This window comes from Tamandua tetradactyla, chromosome 2 (genome assembly GCF_023851605.1).
Source record: "Tamandua tetradactyla isolate mTamTet1 chromosome 2, mTamTet1.pri, whole genome shotgun sequence".
In the NCBI taxonomy this organism is placed as follows: domain Eukaryota; kingdom Metazoa; phylum Chordata; class Mammalia; order Pilosa; family Myrmecophagidae; genus Tamandua; species Tamandua tetradactyla.
In genome coordinates, this window is record NC_135328.1 from 80,114,930 (window position 1) to 80,134,092 (window position 19,163).

Consider the following 19,163-nt stretch of genomic DNA (forward strand, 5'->3'; position numbering starts at 1 on the left):
CCTCTCTGCATGGGACATGACTCCCATGGGTGTGGACCTTCCTGGCAAGGTGGGACAGAAATCCTGCAGTGAGCTGAGACTCACCATCAAGGGACTGAGAAAAACCCTAGAATGAGCTGAGAATTAACATCAAGGGATTGAAAAGAACCTTCTCAATCAAAGGGGGAAGAGTGAAATAAGACTGTCAATGGCTGAGAGATTCCAAACAGAGTCAAGAGGTTATCCTGGAGGTTATTCTTATGCATTAAGTAGAGATCACCTTGTTGTTCAAGAGGTAGTGGAGAGGCTGGAGGGAACTGCCTGAAAATTTAGAGCTGTGTTCCAGTAGCCATGTTTCTTGATGATGATTGAACAATGATATAGCTTTCACAATGAGACTCTGTGAATATGAAAACCTTGTGTCTGATGCTCCTTTTAGCTACTATATCAACAGAAGAGTAGAACATATGGAATAAAAATAAATAATAGGGGGAACAAATGTTAAAATAAATTTAGTTTGAAATGCTAGTGGTAAATGAAAGCGAGGGGTAAGGGGTATGGTATGTATAACTTTTTTTCTCTATTATCGTCTTATTTCTTTTCCTGTTGTCTTTTTACTTCTTTTTCTAAATCGATGCAAATGTTCTAAGAAATGATGAATATGCAACTATGTGATGATATTAAGAATTACTGATTGTATATGTAGAATGGAATGATATCTTAATGTTTTGTTTGTTAATTTTTTTTAATTAATAAAAAAAGTTTTAAAAAAAATCACAATTGGAGCTTGGTTGAGCTAACGTCCCCTGCTCCTATTAGACTTTTTCCCATAGCATCTCCAACCTGACATGGCAATGGGAGAGGGGCACCAGCATCTGCAGTTTGGGGGCTTTACTTACAGTTCTGCGCTGTGATATCAGTCCACCTACCCATTCCAGACTGGGTGTACAATGTATCTCTAGTCACAGATGTCCCCCAAACAATTGTTTCAGGCAGTTTCTGACTATTTAATAGACACTCCAGAGGACTAAGTACATTTCATACCTCCTTATGCCGCTATCTTTCTCCACCTCCGACCAACTGATTTTTGACAAGGGAGCTAAGTCGACTCAATGGGGAAAGAATAGTCTCTTCAATAGAGGCTGAGAAAACTGGATGTCCAAATGCAAACGAATGGCAGTGGATTCCAACCTCAAACCATATACAAAAACTAACTCAAAACAGATCAATGACCTAAATATAAGCATTAAAACCATAAAACTCTTAGAAGGAAATATATTCAGGATGTTGTATTATGCAATGATTTCTTAGACTTTACATCAAAAGCAAAAATAGTTACACTGGACTTCATCAAAATTTAAAACTTTTGTGTATCAAAGGACATTACCAAGAAAGTGAAAAAACAACCAAAAGAATGTGGGAAAATCTGATGAGCCTTTAATATCAGAATATGCAAAGAACTTTTGCAATGCAACAAACAAAAGAATACTACACAATTTAAAAATGGGCTGAGACTTGAACAGATATTCAGCCAGTGAAGGTATACAAATGGCTAACAAGAACATGAAAACATGTTCAACATCATTAGTCACTTGGGAAATGCAAAGCTAAACCACAATGAAATACTACCTTGCGGTATATCCTACCGGTCTCATCCCTCCAACCCTCTGCCCAGCAACTCCTGACCTAGATTCCTCCAGCTCTTTACCTAGCAACTCTTTACAGCATATTTCTAACCATCCCATTGGTCCTTCAAGTAAGGATGCGAAACCAGCCCTTCCTCTAAAACCCCCGCTTGAGCCTTCCATTTATGGCAATAAAACCCGTCCCAACCAATCAAAAATTTGCTCTAAGCCCTTCTCGCTCACCCCTCCCCTAGATGCTTCACCGTATATAAGCGGATGTACTTCCTATAATAAACGGTTCTGGTGCGCATGCCTTGCCAGCTCCATCAGTCCCCGCGAGTCGTTCTTTTGTCTTGCGCGCCCTCCACACCGTCGAGCCCCCGGGACTTGGCCGCGGGTGGCCACCGCCCAAGCTCCCCCCCAGATGCTGAAAGCAGGACCCCAGGAGAGTAGGACCCCAGGCAGGAGCCCAACGGGACAGAACCAGGCTCCCGCACTACCTCTTACTCACTGTTTTGGTTCGTTAATACTGCCAGAATGCTACATACCAGGAATGGAACAGCTTTTCAAAAGAGAATTTATTAAGTTGCAAGTTTACAGTTCTAAAGCTGTACAAATGTCCAAACTAATACATCCAGATAAAGATGCCTTGGCTCAAGACAGGGCCAACGACGTTCAGGGTTTCTTTCTCTGCTTGGAAGGCACATGGCAACATATGTTAGCTTTCTCCACCAGCTTCTTCAAACAGTTTCCCTGGGGGTGTTTTATTTCTGCATCTCCAAAGGTCTCTTGTCTGTGTCAGCTCTGAAGCTTTTTCCAAAATGGTTCCCTCTTAAAGGACTTCAGAAAGCAACCCACACTGAATGGGCAGAAACACATCTCCATGGAAACCACCCAATCAAAAGATCCCACCCAGCAATACTGAATTAAGATAAAAGAACATGGCTTTTCTGGAGTACAGAACAGTTTCAAACTGGCACACCCATCTACTAAAATGATTATTATTTTAAAAATGAAAATAACAAGTGTTAACAAGGATGCAGAGAAATAGGAACCTTAGTATATTAGTGATAGGAATGTAAAATTGCGCAGCCACTGTGGAAAACAGTTTGGTGATTATGCAAAAAGTTAAACATAAACTACTATATTACCTAGTAATACCGTTTCCAAGTTATACCAAGGAGAACTGAAAGAAGAAGGGCTCAGACAGATAAGCAATGTACTGCAATGTTTATAGCACCAATATACACAATTTCAGAAGGAGCCCAAGTGTTCATCTACAGATAAATAGATAAACAAAAGGTGGTATGTACACAATGGAATACTACTCAACCTTAAAAAGAAATGAAGTTTTGATACATGGTACTTACATTGCTCAGCCTTGAAGACATCATGTTTAGTGAAGTAACAGACACAAAGGAATAGATATTTTAGGATTCTACTTATACGAAATAGCTAGAATATGGAAATTCATAGAGACAGAAAATAGAGTATAGGTTACTCAGAGTGACGAGTGAGCTGGGGAATGGAAAATTAATGTATAGTGTTTCCATTTGGGGTGATGGGAAAGTTCTGGTAACTGACGGTGTTGAGGGTAATGCAACACTGAGAATATAATTAATCCCCTCAATGGTACTGTGGTGCTTTGGAGCTATATGTATCCTAGAAAACCACGTTCTTAAGTTTAAACCACTCCTGTGCACATGAACCCAATGTAAGTAGGACTACCTCATAAAGTTTCTTCAGTTAAGATGCAATACAACCCAATCAGGTAGATCTTAGTCTATTACTGGGGTCCTTTATAATTGAAATGAAATTCAGATGAGAGAAAACCACAGGAAGCAAGAATCTGAAATCCAATGAAACCTGGAAGAGCACAGAGAGGCCAACAGAAGCCACTGTGTATTGCCAAAGAACAAGAACCACCAGCAGCCAGCCCCAGAATGGCAATCTTTGAGAAGTACTGCAATCATGATGCGTTGATTTGGATTTTCTCTTAGCCTAAAAACCATGACCTGATAAATTCCCTTTGTTTAAGTCAACATATTGCATGGTATCTGCTTGAGCAGCCAAGGAAATTAAAACAGGTATGTTTGGGCATGGATAAGATGGGAAAGTTTATGCTGTATATATATTTCCAATTCAAAAAAAAAAAAAAAACAAGTGGAGAGACAATGACAATTAAAGCAATACTGGACCTAATATTAGAGGAGAAAAGGCCAAAAGGACATTATTAGGACATATGAAAATTTGGGATATAGACTGTTAAGCTTTATATCAATGTCAAATTTCTCAAACTTTATAACTGTACTTAAGGTGTTTACATAATTGAATATTCTTGTTCTTAGGCAATGTACATGGAAGTATGAAGTGTTCAAGGAGCATGAGGTATATAACTCACTCTCAAATATTTAGAAAATACAGACAGATGGATGGACAGATAGATGGAATGATACAGCAATTGAGGCTAAACGTAAAAACGTGGTATATATGGGTGAGGGGATATGCTGAAGTTCTCTGAAAGACATCTGTTACTATTTTTGTAATTATCCTGTTCAGTATAAAATTATAGCAAAATAAAAGCTTTTTTTTAATGCTGATGGGGAAATGAATACTTATATGGCACTGAGGTATCATTTCATGAATTTCTGCTGGTCATTGGGGTAGAAACAACTTTATTATGGAATGAGCTAAATGTCATCATCTGAATGCACTGATCAATACAATCATGACTGAAAGTGACATAATGATACAGGATGTATCTCCTGTTATGATATGCTATCATATTTCCACCACTACCTAAACTTCACTTCCATAGAAAATTGCGTATTTCAAGAGTTGAATGTAGATGTAAGACTAATCTCTAGATCTGCCTTCTATTTTACAATAATTAAAACGAAGTTAAAATGACAACACAAGGGCAGGTGCACGGGTGGTTCAGTGGTAGAACGCTAGCCTTCCATGCGCAAAACCTGGACCATGCATCCAAAAAAAAAAAAAAGATAACAAAGGAAATGATCATATCAATCCAGAAAAATGACAACACAAGGAAGTGATCGTATCAATCTAGAATAAAAGATAATGTACAGAAGAATTAATGGCTATGTTTCTTTAACAAAATGCCATTAACAAAAAAAAAGGGGGCATAGGTGATTCTAGATTTAAAAAATTCAAAAGACATAACCCACTGTTCAACCCTATAATAAGAGAAACAATGAGAAAATATGTTCTTCCTGATGTGATACGATAAGAATTTCATAACAACACCTGAGAGGGATTTCTGAAGAAAAAATAACCTAACCTAAATCAGAATAAGACTCTAGATCAAAACTACAAGTTCACAATGAAAATAAATTACAAAGGATTACAATCAGCAAAATTCAGGATGTGGGAAATGTTGCAGGATAAATAGCCTTTTTTTTTTCAAAAATATTGCATAGAAAAAGAGAGTAATAGACAGAGGAGGAGGAAGTATCTTAGGTTCTATGTGTAGAATCTATACACATTGTTGGGAATCTCACCTGAACGAAACAACTTTTTAAAATTATAAAATGATTAGACAAATGGTCTCATAAAAACTAACTGGATGCTTGATTATATTAAGCAATAACTGTAGAATTCCAAGCATGAAAATATTATTGCGGTTATGTAAAAAAGAGCCCTTATATTTCACAGATATATACTAAAGTATTTATGGGTAAAATAACATGATGTCTTGGATCTGCTTTAAAATAATCCTTTATTGGTGGGGAAACAGAGGAGAAGGAGGAATTTAGCAGAGACGTTTACAGATGGAATAAGATTGGCCATGTATTGGCAAGTGATGAAGTTGGGTGGGAGATGGGTACTGTTTTTGTCTCCTGAGCAGCTCAAGCAAATACCATGAAATGGCCTGACTAAACAATGGGAGTTAATTAGCTCATGGTTTTGAGGCAATAAGAAAGTTCAAATTAAGGTGATGCTGCCTCCCCGAAGACCGCCAATCTGGAGCTATATGCCTGCAAACCATGGCTCCTCTATCACACATCAAAGCACATGACAGCATCTCCTGGTCTCTTCCTTCTCTTCCAGGTTCCTTGGATGTTACTTTTTGCTTCCTGTGGCTTTCTACCTCTCTATCTGAATTTCATTCTCTAATAAAGGACTCTGGTAATAGAATCAAGACCCATCCTGAGTTAAGATGGGACACACCTTCACTGAATACTCATGTAGAAAAGTCTATTTACAATGGGTTCACACCACAGGAATGAATTAGATTTAAGAACATGTTTCCTAGGTATACACAGCTTCAAACCACCACAAGTACACAGGAAGATTCATTAATGATTTCTTTCTACATTTGCAACTAATTAAAATTTTTCATAACAAAAAAGAAAAATACATGCACACAAACATATACATACACAGAAAACCCGCCAAAAGCCTGGAAGGATATATATAATAAAGTACCAAAAAGTAAAAAAAAAATATATATATATATATATATATATACACATAAATACAAAAAATATATATGTATTTATGGATGATGCCAGAAGTTATTCAAGGCAGTAGTACCATCTGAAATAGTAACATCTGGAGTTGAATAATTCTTTAGTTGGACAGGGTTTCAGTTTCCTGGCTACTGAAATAAATACCTTACAATGGATTGGCTTAACAACAAGAAATCATTGGCTCATGCTTTCAGGGGCTAGAAGACTTCCTTCCTCCTAGGGTTGGTTATCTTCTGGCTGACCAGCAAGCTTTGGTGCTCACTGGTATTTCTGTCATACGGCAATGCAACAGGGCAGCATCTTCTTCTCTCTCTTGCAGGTTCTACTGACTTCAGCTTCTGGCTGCACCCTGTGGCTTCTCCTTCAGTGTCCAATTTCCTTTGTGTATAAGGACTTCATAGGGAATTAAGGCCCACCTTCATTCAGTTGGGACAAACTTAATTAATAATAACATCTTCAGAAGGTCCTATTTACAATGAGTTCACATCCACAGTATTGGATTAAGATTAAGAACATGTTTTTCTGAGGTATGTAACTCTGGACTACCACAGGTAGCATTATGCTATTCTTTTCAGGATGTTTAGTAATCCCAGATTCCATCCGTTCTTTCAGTAGCACCACTCGTTGAAACCCATGATTAGTCAAAGCTATATCTGCAAGGCCTATTTTTTAGTTTGTAAGCTGCTGGAATGCAATATACCAGAATTGGAATGGCTTTTATAAAGAGAATTTAGTAAGTTACAAGTTCACAGTTCTAAGCCTATAAAATTGTCCAAACTAAGGTATCCAGGAAAAGATACCTTAATTCAAGAAAGGCCAATGGGTATGTCAGCTGGGAAGTCACATGGCTGGCATCTGCTGGTCCCTTGCTCCTGGGCTCCATTGCTTTCAGCCTCTGTTCATATGGGGCGGGGGGGGGTGATTCTCACTTGCTTCTCCAGGGCTGGCTTTCATCTCTTTGCTCCCCTTGGCTCTCTCCAGGTTCTGTGCTTAACATCTCATGGTAATGTCTGCTGGGCTCCAAGCATCTCCATATATCTGTGTCTCTGTTCTCCAAGTGTCAGCATCTGTGTCAGCTCTGCTCTCTCCAAAATGTGTCCTCTTTTAAAGGATTTCAGTAAACTAACCAAGGCCCACCTGGAATGGGTGGAGTCACATCTCTATCTAATCAAAAGGTCACACCAGGGCGGGCCGCGGTGGCTCAGCGGGCAAGAGTGCTTGCCTGCCGTGCCGGAGGACCCCGGTTCGATTCCCGGCCCCAGCCCATGTAAAAAACAAACAAACAAACAAAATATAATAAAACAAGAAAATGTTTAAAAAATGTTTCCCTTTCTTCCTCCCTTCCTTCCTTCCATCCTTCCTTCCTTCTCTGTCTTTCCTTCCCTTCCTCCCTCTCTCTTAAAAAAAAAAAAAAAAAAAAAAAAAAAAAAAAAAAAAAAAAAGGTCACACCAACAGTTGGGTGTGTGACAGCTCCATGAAGATAATCTAATCAAAAGCTTCCAATCTACAATATTGAATCAGGATTAAAAGAAATGGCTGCCCCCACAAGATTGGGTCAGGATGAAAATATGGCTTTTCTGGGGTACATAATGTATTCAAACCAGCATACCTATTATATTATTTTTTTAAATAAAATAATCTTAATTATACAACAAAAGGCTGATTTAAAAATATGATGTATCAAAGCAACAGAACATAATATAACCCCTAAAAATGATATTATACTTCCAGTTGAAGGTGATAAGTGACTTGAAATTGATATTTGCAAATCAAATTATATTGAATAAATTCCTACCAACATAGAAAACAAGAAATTAAGCCAAAAAATAGACAATAAATTTGACAAATTTCTGAAAGACTGAAAGATAGGCTGATACGGATAAGTAAACCAGAGGAGAAAAACATCATAATCAAAAATCCAAAAAGAAGTCTACCTTGCAAGAGGAAGCTGTTCTTCCTGGAAGAGGCTCTACAGAGGTTCAAAGTGCCTAATTATTAAGTACAGAGAGCAGCACTTGGAGGAATCAAGATGATTAATTAAGGAACTATCTACCAAAAAGCTGGGTCTCCCAATCATCAATATTCAGAAAAGCTCTCTGCAGCAGTAGCCTACAGCAACTGCCCTAAAATTGCTTTCAAAACAACCATTAGCTTGGCCAAGTCCTCTGCTATGGTTCTTAGGGCAAGCAATACAATCAAAGAAGGGCCTATCAGCTGACTCTGGTCCTCTACAATGAAGTCCACCTGCCTCATACCCTTTGGGAAAACCTGCTTGTCTACAGACTCCATTTCTCACCAATTAACCAAAGTCAACCCTTCAATTTAGAACAGAAGCCTTCTGGCAAACAGGCATACAAAAGTGCAAAGCAAATCCACAGGAGCTATACAGAGCTCCATTTAAAAATATGAAGAGGATTGCCATGCTTTTGAAGAAAACCATCCACATAAAAGAGAAAGAATAAAAAGATTAAGCACAAGTTATGCCAGAGAAAGCAGAGATAATATAAGAAACAGAAATGAGCTTAAAGTCATAATCAGAAAGATTTAAAAGTTATTCTATTAAAGAAGAGCACCAAAAAAGGAAAAATCAAATACACAAGTTCTTAGAAGTAAAAAGCTGATTTCTAACATAAAAATAAATAAATAAATAGACCAAACTGGAAAATCCATTTAGTCATGGAAGAAAAAGCCCACTCAGGAGATAGAACAAAAAGATAAAAAGATGGAAAACATGAGGAAAACGAAAAGAAGGTCAAATCCAGACTGTCGCACTTCTAATAGAGTGCCTAAAGGAAGGAAATAGACAACAAAGAAAAAATGTAATAGGAGAATATTTCTTCAATCTAAAGAAAATTTTAAATCTTCAGATTGAAAGGACCCACCAAAGGCTGAAAAGAATGAATGTTAAAAAGATGCAAACAGATGATTTAGAAATTTCGCAATGTTACATATAACGATAAAATCCTAAAGGCTTCAAACAAGTTACATAGAAAGAAGTAAGAGACACACTGGCACTGGGCTTCTAGGTGGCACCACTGTAAGCTAGGAAAAAAATAAGAGCTCTGTTTTCAAAAGTCCAAGAGAAAATTAAATGGGCATTAAACGTTATGCTCAGCTAGGGTATCAAGAACGCAGAAGAGCAAAAGACATATTTTCAGACATGTAAAAAGTCACAAAGTGGTACTAACTGTACGTGCTTTCTGAGGAAAAAAAATTGAAAATATAATCCAACAAAAAGAAATAGGAAGACTTGAGACCTTAGAAATTGTGGAACTAATTTAGGAATACAATGAAAAGAAATCCTAGAATGACAGCTGTGAGTAGGTTTAGAAAGAAATTAGTGTAAATCTATACCATAAGCCAGAGGCCTCCAGGATTAGAAGAATGTCTTCAGCCAATGTATAATACAAGGTGTTTGACAAAGAACATGGACATTCTTTATGACAAGTAAAAAAAAAAAAAGCTATTAGAAATCTTGGGGAAAATACTGTCCAGGAAGATTAAGGTTCAAATATCAAACAGATTTAACTCAATAACCAAGGATGGTCAAACTAAACATAGTCAGGCATATAGTACAGATTATTAAAAAATCAAATTCAAGGCAATATTGGAATGATCCTAGGGCTAGAGACTTGAAAGCAAAGTACACTTCAAATTCTCAAAAATGATGTTTAGATTATATAATCACGAGTCCAATAAAGAAAAAGATGAAAATGTGTCCATATGCTTAGCTTCTCATTAGGAAGTGTAATGAAATCTGTTTAATAGGACAGCAAGTGTTTTAATGTTTAAATAGCTATGCTAAGTGTCACGGGATGACTGCATACCGAATGTTTGATAAGGAGTACCCAGCATCACTCCACTGTTTCTAATGACCAAGGAGAGGTCCAATAACCTACAGCAAATGACTGTGCATCCCCTACAGAGTAATAAAGAGTGCAAAGAGAACTCCCTCAACCTATTGCAGGACATTTATTATACTCTGGCAAGGTCATCCCAAGCAACAATTATCTTACCATAAAAATGAGCATATCATGTCTAGGAAGTTTCCAATAGGGGCAGTCTATGGAGTAAGAAATCAAACAACAGGGATTTCTCCAATTTTTAAACTTGAGCTATAACAGTTCAAGACAAATACACACACACACAGTCTAAGCCATAGTTACACAGAAAATGAGATGTCATACCTGTACACATTTAGTGAATTTGGCACCCACTGAAATACATCCAATAATTAAGTAATGCTCCACAAAAAACATGCTCGTAATTTAGAAGTTGAATAAATTCCTTTAGGGCATTATTAAAAAGTTTAACTTTAGTACTAAAGAGAAACAAATATAACAAGTCAAATACTCATGAAAAAATATCTTGGGAGCTCACCTTTCCACAACCAAGCTGACTGCCTGTGTAAGATCTGGGTTTGTCACTTGGAGACGTTTCCACAAAGACCATACAAATTCTTTATCAGCCTTAAAGAAATAAAAGCCATTTTAAATGCATTTTTTGTAGCTTTATCAGGCAAGACATACTAATATGTTAAATAAATAAATGAAAACATGTAATTACATGATCCCTAGTTTCTATAACTATTTGTACACCAACAGATTCTTGAAAAGTATAGTAATCAAGTTTAATTTTAAAATAAAGTTCTTAAACTGGTGATTTACATTTATTTAATACTATTTCCACCACCTACATTTTGGAGCGCAAATGCTTGAAATGTTAAGTGCTAAATGCCAAGGTAAATTTGCTTTAAAAGGTTACTGGTCTCCAACTCCTGCTCTTTTTTCCAGCTCCCTTTTTTCAGCAATATTCCTTAAGAGTACCTATAATCAATGTTTCTATTTCGTCACCTCCCATTCGTTCTATAACCTCCTCCAGCCTAATTCTCCTGTCTACTACCATACTAAAATTATTTGTCAAGGTCCTCCATATTGCCTAACCCAACGGACAAAAAATAGTTTCACTCATTATCCTCTAAATCATTTATTATCAATCTTGGGCTGACTGTCAGGAATCACTTGTGGGGAGCTTTTTAAAAAATACTGCTGTTTTAGAGAGCCCGATTTAATTTATCTCAGTCAAAGAATAAGCACCAATATTTTCTATAAGCTACCCAGGTGATTCTGTGCACTCAAGGTTGAGAACCACTGCCCTAGGTGAGCTCATACATGGCTTTAAATAGTAATTGAATACTGATGATTCCCACCTCCCCCTGGGAATACCTACCCTCTCACAAACCTGCACATCTGTATCTCAGAAAATAAGACACCCAACATATTATCACGTAGCTTATTTCTCTACTTTATTCAGATCTTTGCTTAAATAGCACCACTTCAGAGAAATCTTCCCTGACTACTATATTTATAATAATACAGCCATCAAAACTCACAGGTCTCTGGTACCCTTACTCTGTTTCATGTTTTGTTTTGTTTTTTCATGGAACTTTTCATTTTCTACTATTATATTTATTTGGTCAATTTTTTTAGCTTGTGTGGCAGGCACTGCTATTTGAATGTCTCTCTCACCCATTCCTCCCTACCTTTTAGTAAGAGAAACCATTTTGGCTCTTTCCATTCCAACTAAAAAAAGTGAATTGCTTTATGGGCTATGTGACTTATGTGACTAAGTTCTAACGAAATATAAGATGTATAATTTTAAGACAGAGTCTTAAAATTAGATCTCTTTCTGCCAAATACGTTACAAATATTTTTCAAAGTCTTCTGTTGTTTGACTGTATTTATGATGGTAGATTTTGGGGAGGTAAAAGTTAGCACACTCAAATTTACCTGTCCTTTCCATTGAGGCTTTTAGATTTTATGCATCAGTTAGAAAGAACTTTTCTACTACAAGATAATAAATGTATTTGCGTATATCTTCTTCTAGAATTTTTGTTTTCACTCTTTAATGCTTAAATGTTTGATTAAAAAAAACTTTAATAGTCTGAGTAATGAAGAGTGTAATACCTTACCTAACCTCGTAAACTGCAATTTTCTTTATCCTTTGAGAAGCCAGAATTCAGCATTTGGGTATTAAAATAACTTAAATTACAGACAAGGAATATGAATACATAAATCACATTATAATCTGCTCAAAAGGCAGTGAAGAGAGGAGCAGGGAAGCTATTTAACAGTATATCCTATAGCATCTCTATTTTTAAAAGGTATGTTGATAAAATTATAAAATCCCTGGAAACAAGCGTTATTTATAAATTTATCTTATTGCTTCCTTCAAAACTTAGTAAGTAGTCACATGCATTTTTTAACTTTTTTAACTCATGGTTAATGTGATTTAAAATGTAAAAAAAATAGGTCTTCAACATTTATAAAAAACTAAGTCACTTCAGCTTAAACAAATATGGCTTACTAGTAAACAAGGAGAAACGTTTAGCTCTAGCATACTAAGAGGGATATAGAAAGAAATCAATAAATATCTGATGAAACACATTTTCACTTTATACATTTCTCTTTTTTTTCTTAGCTTTCTTTTTATTATAGTGGTATTGCTATTTCACATCTCTTCAATCTCAAAGAGAAAGTAACAGTTTTTGCTCCTTTGGTTATTTTTACCACAGAAGCCAGAGGAAAAAAAATAAACCAAAAAAAAAAAGCCTCTCCAGAAACACACTATTGTCAATATTTTGTAATTAAAATCTACACTACAAGGCATTGTACGGGAGGAGGGTAGGGGCTGGGGGGGGGGGGGGGCGGCTTTGTAATTGACAAGATTCTTTAGTCTAAATTTTAGATAGTAATTTCTTTTTCTTAAAATTAAAGTATGTTCGGCAACAGTATTCAGGTTTTCTGTCACCAAAAAATACTCAAATATATATGTGATACCTGTGATTTGAGGTTAAAAAAAAAAAGTAAGTTCTTCTGTGGGCAATAAAATGCTATGAATGGATGTGTGCATATCCGTATGTATGTTTTCTAAGTTATTATTTAAATGCTACATTTTCTTCAAAATGGATTATACCTCAATACTAAAAGGCCCTGCATCATATACAAAAACATAAAGCCCCCAAAATGCAATACTACCTGCTAAACTGTTGCAAACACTATACAAACACACACATATGCATGCTATTTTCCTATACTTCCCCTTCTTTGGGCACATAAAGATTTTCTTTTTATTTAAATAAAAACCTTTTAAAATTACTAATTCAAAACACTTACTATAAAATTCTTTACCCTCACTTACAGTACTTCCAAGTAGAATCAAATCATTTTAAATTAAAATAAAAGTCCCTACCCTGTCTCACAAAGTTTATTAAACTTGGCCTATGAAAGAGTAGACTGAATATTAGGTGATTTGGGTCTAAATTATCTTAGTGATGGACTGACTTCATGTTTGATATGTCATCCGGCATGGAAATAGATACAATTTATACACTACAGATACCCAAAATTGCCTTTTTCATTGAGGTACCTACTCTTCTAGCACCTAGTATAATCCCCAGCAACAAATTAGGCCCACAATGAGCTCTAATGGTTGGATTCAACAAACGTGGGCAAACTATTTCTTACATTTAAGCACATCAGAACCCAGAGGAAATCATGGAAGAAATTTAATTGCAGTCTATTAGAAAGTAGCCATTCATATTGTTAAGGAAAATAATTTCTACATTTGCACAAAAGAGTCACCTATTAAAATACAGCTACTACTCTAACTACATAATATCTCTCATTAAAAAAAAAATAGTGGATGGCCAACCAAGGTTTCAACACATCTAAATATCTAATAACTTAAAATATAACAGTCTGAGTTTTCTTTTCATAGTTTTAATTCCAACATCACATGCTTATAAAAGTTAGTTTCATCATTAAAAGTGGAATTGGATATACATTTCATTTAAATAACCCTAATGATTTGTTACCTGAAGTAGGCTTGAAGATTTAGGAAATGTTTTTGATTGCTACCAGAAAAGGAAATGAGCCATCTTTGCTTGAAATATATATAACTACTTTTTCTTACGTAGTATTTTACAAATGGTGATAAATGGGTACTAATCTGCCCCATCCACATACCCATTGCATTCTTCACCACAAACAGAATATATTCTTGAAATACATAATCAAAATTAAGAGTATGATGGAGATCTAAATTAATGAATTAGGCAAAAGATGTACTCAAAATTTCCTTTGGAACACCCTTGAAAATTCCTTACAAAAAAGCTGTATTTCAAAGATGACCTGCTATTCTCAAGTATTATGTCCAATAAAAGTTTCCTCTCAACATTGAAATTAATCACTTTTCTTTAGCCATACGTTATATGTAGATTGTTTACTAATCTTGGAGCCAAATGAAAAAGAAAAAGCTTACTATGACCATGGTTACATGGTAAATATATCTGGGTTGTTTTTTTTTTTCTCATATTGTAGATTCTGGTCCACTGTTTGTTAAATTTAGTGGTTCTAAGCAGCATTTTCTAAATATCTGAATTGCAAATATGAGAGTTCATGACATACCATTAGAATAACAATTCTTTCAGAAGTTATACTTGTGTATACTCACTGTGTTGAGATGTAAAGTGGTGGTTTTTTAAAGGTTTGAAAACAGTTACTACTACGCATTCTCAGTTCTGTGAATTCTAGCTAAAAAAGTCAGGGAAAGAAACAAAAGAAAATATATAAAATCTAATGTTTAATTACTTAAATGCTTTTTTACAAAACACTTGGGAATTCTATTGTTCCCCAAGAGCAAGAGGATGGTTGGACAGAAGTTTTATAGTATGGAATGCTGTCAACCTCATCTCACAATACTGGAATGCCTATGATCATGAAACAGTGTCAATATTACAAAATCTCAAGAACCATTGTCTAGGATAATTATGACCATCTCTATATTTTTATATCTACCTAGACTAAATTATCTTCCTAGGACATATATATCCAAGGTCACAAAGGTCAACTGTATATTTGAAGCCACATTTTTTAAAGCATGTAATAGCAAATGAATTGGAGGAAGAGGAGGTCATTGAACTGTCCCCAACAGATAGAATCCCTTAGCCAAGTCAGTCATCAAAAGTAAATTATCAGGCAGGCCACAGTGGCTCAGCAGGCAAGAATACTTGCCTGCCATGCCAGAGGACCCAGGTTTGATTCCCCGTGCCTGCCCATGTTTAAAAAAAAAAAAAAGTAAATTATCTTTGCTCCTTAACTAAGGGCAAAACTATGGGCACTAAAGAGCTGGGCCTGGAGAGGGCAGCTAAAAGGTATGGGTAAATATCAGGTATGCTTAGATTAGGACACATCAAAGTAGTAAAGCCCTTTATTTTATCATGGGTTCACAACTTCAAATTTCTCCACAGTGAGGTGTGGAGATGTCAAAATGTTTTATTTGATCTGCATCTTATTTTATCCCTTTTGCTCCTGAACCAGTAAAAAATAGTAAAAGGAGCAACCACATAATATCTCCCCTACTTGTTTAAGGAAAGATATATTCAATTTGAACAACACTGTACTGTTTTTCCAGCCTTGCCTCAGTTAGCATACACTACAAAGAGGACAAAAGAATCCAATAAAACAAACTATGAGAATTAATTTCATGAAGTGTTTTATTAATCTAAACTGGTGATAACGTTCACAAAGTTACTTGGTTAGCAGTTTCTAATCGGTTTCTATCTTGAAGATAGGGTGAATCAAAGATCTACCGTTCAGTGGGTCCCCCACATTTCATCTTTCAAACTTAAGAAATCAGAGCAGAAACTGTGGTAAAGATGAAAAACTAAAGGGGAATTAGATAACTTTCAACATTAGAGTACAGTCAAGCTCACCGTTAGTATACAAAATCTACAAATAACAGGAAAGGAATGTTAACAATTGCTTTACTAACTACTTTCCACCGGCAAGAACACTTGAAAATGAGGTTTCTCACTCAAGAACTATGGAATTGTTATAGTTGGTTAATAAACATCCAGCATCACTGATTGTGTTTGGAAGTTCCTAGTCCCAGACTCCCTAAAAACTTCAGGTCTGTGTTTGCAACTTAAGTTTGACAAGGTAAGAACAAGTATGGATTCGAAATTTTAAGCAGGCAGGTCCTTCATCGACGGGTTTTATTTTACTATAAGTGTCTACACTTCTCTGTTCAACATTTTGAACTCTATGACCGCACTTCTGCTGCATCAGATACCACTGCAGTTACCACCGAGAACCTAAGAATGGGGAGGACAGAAATGGGTGCAGGGGAGACACGGCGACTCTGCGTTCTGACAATGTCCAAGTGAAGAAAACCACACCCCAGGCGCGGAGGCGAACCTTGCCGGGCCCGAGTCCAGAGTAGGGGTGAGCGCGGGAGGTGCCAGAGGTTTGGGAGTCGGCGCTGCGGCTGGCCCGGCTGGGTGCGGGAGCCGGGAGGGAGCGTCGCCGGGTGGGTCCCAAACCCGCCGAGCCACGCAACGGAGGCCAGAGGAAGAGGGGTGCGCCTCCCCCCGGCCCGCTGAGGAAGGAAAAGTCCGGCGGCGAGAGTCCTCGATACCTGACACAGGGCCAGCTCCTCCTTTAGGCTGCTCAGCTCTTCTTCCAGCAGCTGCGTCCGGGTCACCATCGCCTCCTCTACAGAGATGCCCTCTAGCCGCCGGGACTCCATGGGCGCGCTAACGAAGGGAGCCAAAGCCGGAGCCGCGCTCCCTCGTCCTGCCCGGCCCCCTGACCCTGCAGAGCCCCGCCTGGATAAATCAGTTTTACCCGCGACGAACTCCCGCTCTGCGCTGTCGAGATCCGAGGCCTCGCTGCGCACTGCGTGTGCCTCAGCGCCCCGCCCACCATCTGAGAACCAGGGGCCCAACCGTCGCGCCGGGGAGGAAGCGGGCGATGAGAACTGCGACCGGGCCGCCATGGCCGCTACGGCTTAACGGGTCAAGTTCCCTCTTGGAAACTCCACCTCCCCTTCCCCATCCTGGCCAGCCTGAAGCCTGTATCGCGCATGCGCGACTCTTTTCCCGCCGAGGCGCGCGGGGTCCCCAGCTCTGGGGCCCTGGCTAGGATCCCGCCGGCCGCGCGCCCGGCGCGAGCCTTGGGCTGCGCACGCGCCGTGGCCCGAGGGACTAGGTCCGTCTATCTTGAGAGCCTTTCGGGTTTCTTAACCTAAAATCCGCTGCTTCCACCCAGCAACCGTATCCACCACTTTGCACCTAGCTCACATCCCATCGTTTAAAGTCTTCCTTGAAAAGCTCCCGCCCCAAAATGATCCATAACTGCGAATTCCTCCGCCTTCACTTCCCTTGCCAACTCATTTGTCACGTTTCATTGACCGCCCTGGAGTGTAAGTTACACGACTAATCTCTCCAATTCTGCTGTGAACTCCTTGAGGATCAGGGAATACGTTTTACACTTAAGTATCTTCTCCACACCTCTTAGCAAAGGTGCGTTACATAGAGCTAAGTGATGGTGAGAGTTGGAAAGTCTTGTGCTGACCCGGGACTATCAGGCAAATTTCCCGTTTGAATTATGATCCTTTGCACATCCTTTTTTTTTTTTTTCTGTTTTGCAAGAGTCATGCTCTCCTTTGAGTTTTTATAGCAGCTTCTTTATTCGTTGGCTGGATATCAAAGTGAGCGTGGCCCACATTTCTCCACAGTTTGGATCCTTGAGCCAATTTGAAATCAATGTGGAACATGATTGAAGAAACAAGACCAACTTTCTCTATCTTCCTCCTCTTTCATTTTGATTCTTTCTTCCTTCCTTTCTGCTTTCTTTTTTAAACTTCGCATCAACAATACCCTTCTTCTTTGTCCGTAAAATATTTCCCTTACTAATGATGAGTTTAGCGAGAAGATGCTGGCTAAAATGACAGCAGAGTTCCACGGAAAACTAGATCCTGCCTCTTTTGAAGAAAAGGTTTTCATAATACTTGGAGGGGAACTGAAGAGGCGGGAGGGTTGCTGCGGAAGTAGGAAAGTGACAGCTTTACCTAATGAGCTCTTCGTTAAATCAGAATCTGTGCCAGAATCTAGTCAGCGTGAAAAGATACTTCCCCTTAATAATCTTGCTAATACAGGATGAGTGGGCATCCTTTCCACTGAATGCCAATACCTTAAAAAAGTGATCAGATATTACATTAAGAAAAAGTACATGTAAGCCTATCTTAGAAGTAACTACCATATTGAACATTTGCTATGTGCTGAATACAGTACTAAGTATTTTTCATGTATGAACTCATTTAATTCTTAGAACCGCACTGTAAAATAGATTATTCCCATTTTATGACTGAGGGAACTGAGACTGGAGTGGTTAATGTAACTTGCCTAAAGTCTTACCTCTCTTATTAGAAAAGCTAGGATTTAAACCCATTTGAAGCCATTTACCTCTAATACCTGTCTTTAACCCCTTACAGTTACTCCACACCTGTTCCCTAGAAGTACAGCATTAGGTCTGATAGCATGTGTAAATTCACTGGGAATTCTAACCACATAATGTATATGTCTGGCATGAAATAAATATGAATGCACATTTTAGTAGCTATTTCTTATTCACTCAAAAAAGCAACATTTCACCTGATCATAGATTGAAAGATTCTTTTGGAAAGTAATGCAATATGTTATATTATGTGTGATGAGAGTGGGTACGTATGTGTGTGTGTGTGTGTGTGTGTATAGTTGGCCTGAAAATAAAGGGATTATATCCTGAATCTAAAATCCATAGCTGAGCAGATAGTTTTTAAGACTAATGTACACATTTTCAGAAGTGTAAACAGGGAACTCTTTCTTTTATTAGTAATTTCTTAAAATGACAGTTATGTATGAAACATTCAATATTAAAACATAACTCAGAAAGATAAAGATCTGTACTGCTATCTGAATAAAAATGTTCAAAAAATTTGACAATGTTTCTCCTGTGCAAGTCTCCATTCATAGATTTAAAAGTGATGATGTCTGCTCTGCAGATATACAGAATAAAGTTTGCTGAGGATAACAGTATATTAGAATATAGAATCAAATAATATCTCCATTCCACCATTTTATACTTAAAATATTGAGGAAACTGTATGAATTAATATAGCATTTAAATACCATCTTGCATTAATTTTAAAAATTTATTATAACATTTGGAGGACCCAAGGCCC

The 19,163-nt window shown here is 37.5% G+C and overlaps 1 protein-coding gene across 8 annotated transcripts in view; it reads right to left on the reverse strand.

Moving 5' to 3' along the window:
- Positions 1-17,031, reverse strand: part of CNTLN (centlein) — a 417,071-nt gene extending 400,040 nt beyond the window's left edge. For 5 of the 8 annotated variants that reach the window (XM_077148088.1, XM_077148087.1, XM_077148090.1 and 2 more), the window contains exons 1-2: positions 16,578-17,030; positions 10,479-10,567 (exon numbers count right to left, since the gene is read on the reverse strand). In XM_077148088.1, the coding sequence (XP_077004203.1) occupies positions 10,479-10,567; positions 16,578-16,937 (449 nt within the window). In that variant the 5' untranslated portion in view covers positions 16,938-17,030. Of the gene's footprint in view, positions 1-10,478; positions 10,568-16,577 lie in introns of all 8 variants that reach the window. The other 3 variants (XM_077148091.1, XM_077148094.1, XM_077148092.1) reach the window with 3 other exon arrangements.
- Positions 17,032-19,163: the final 2,132 nt, after the last annotated feature.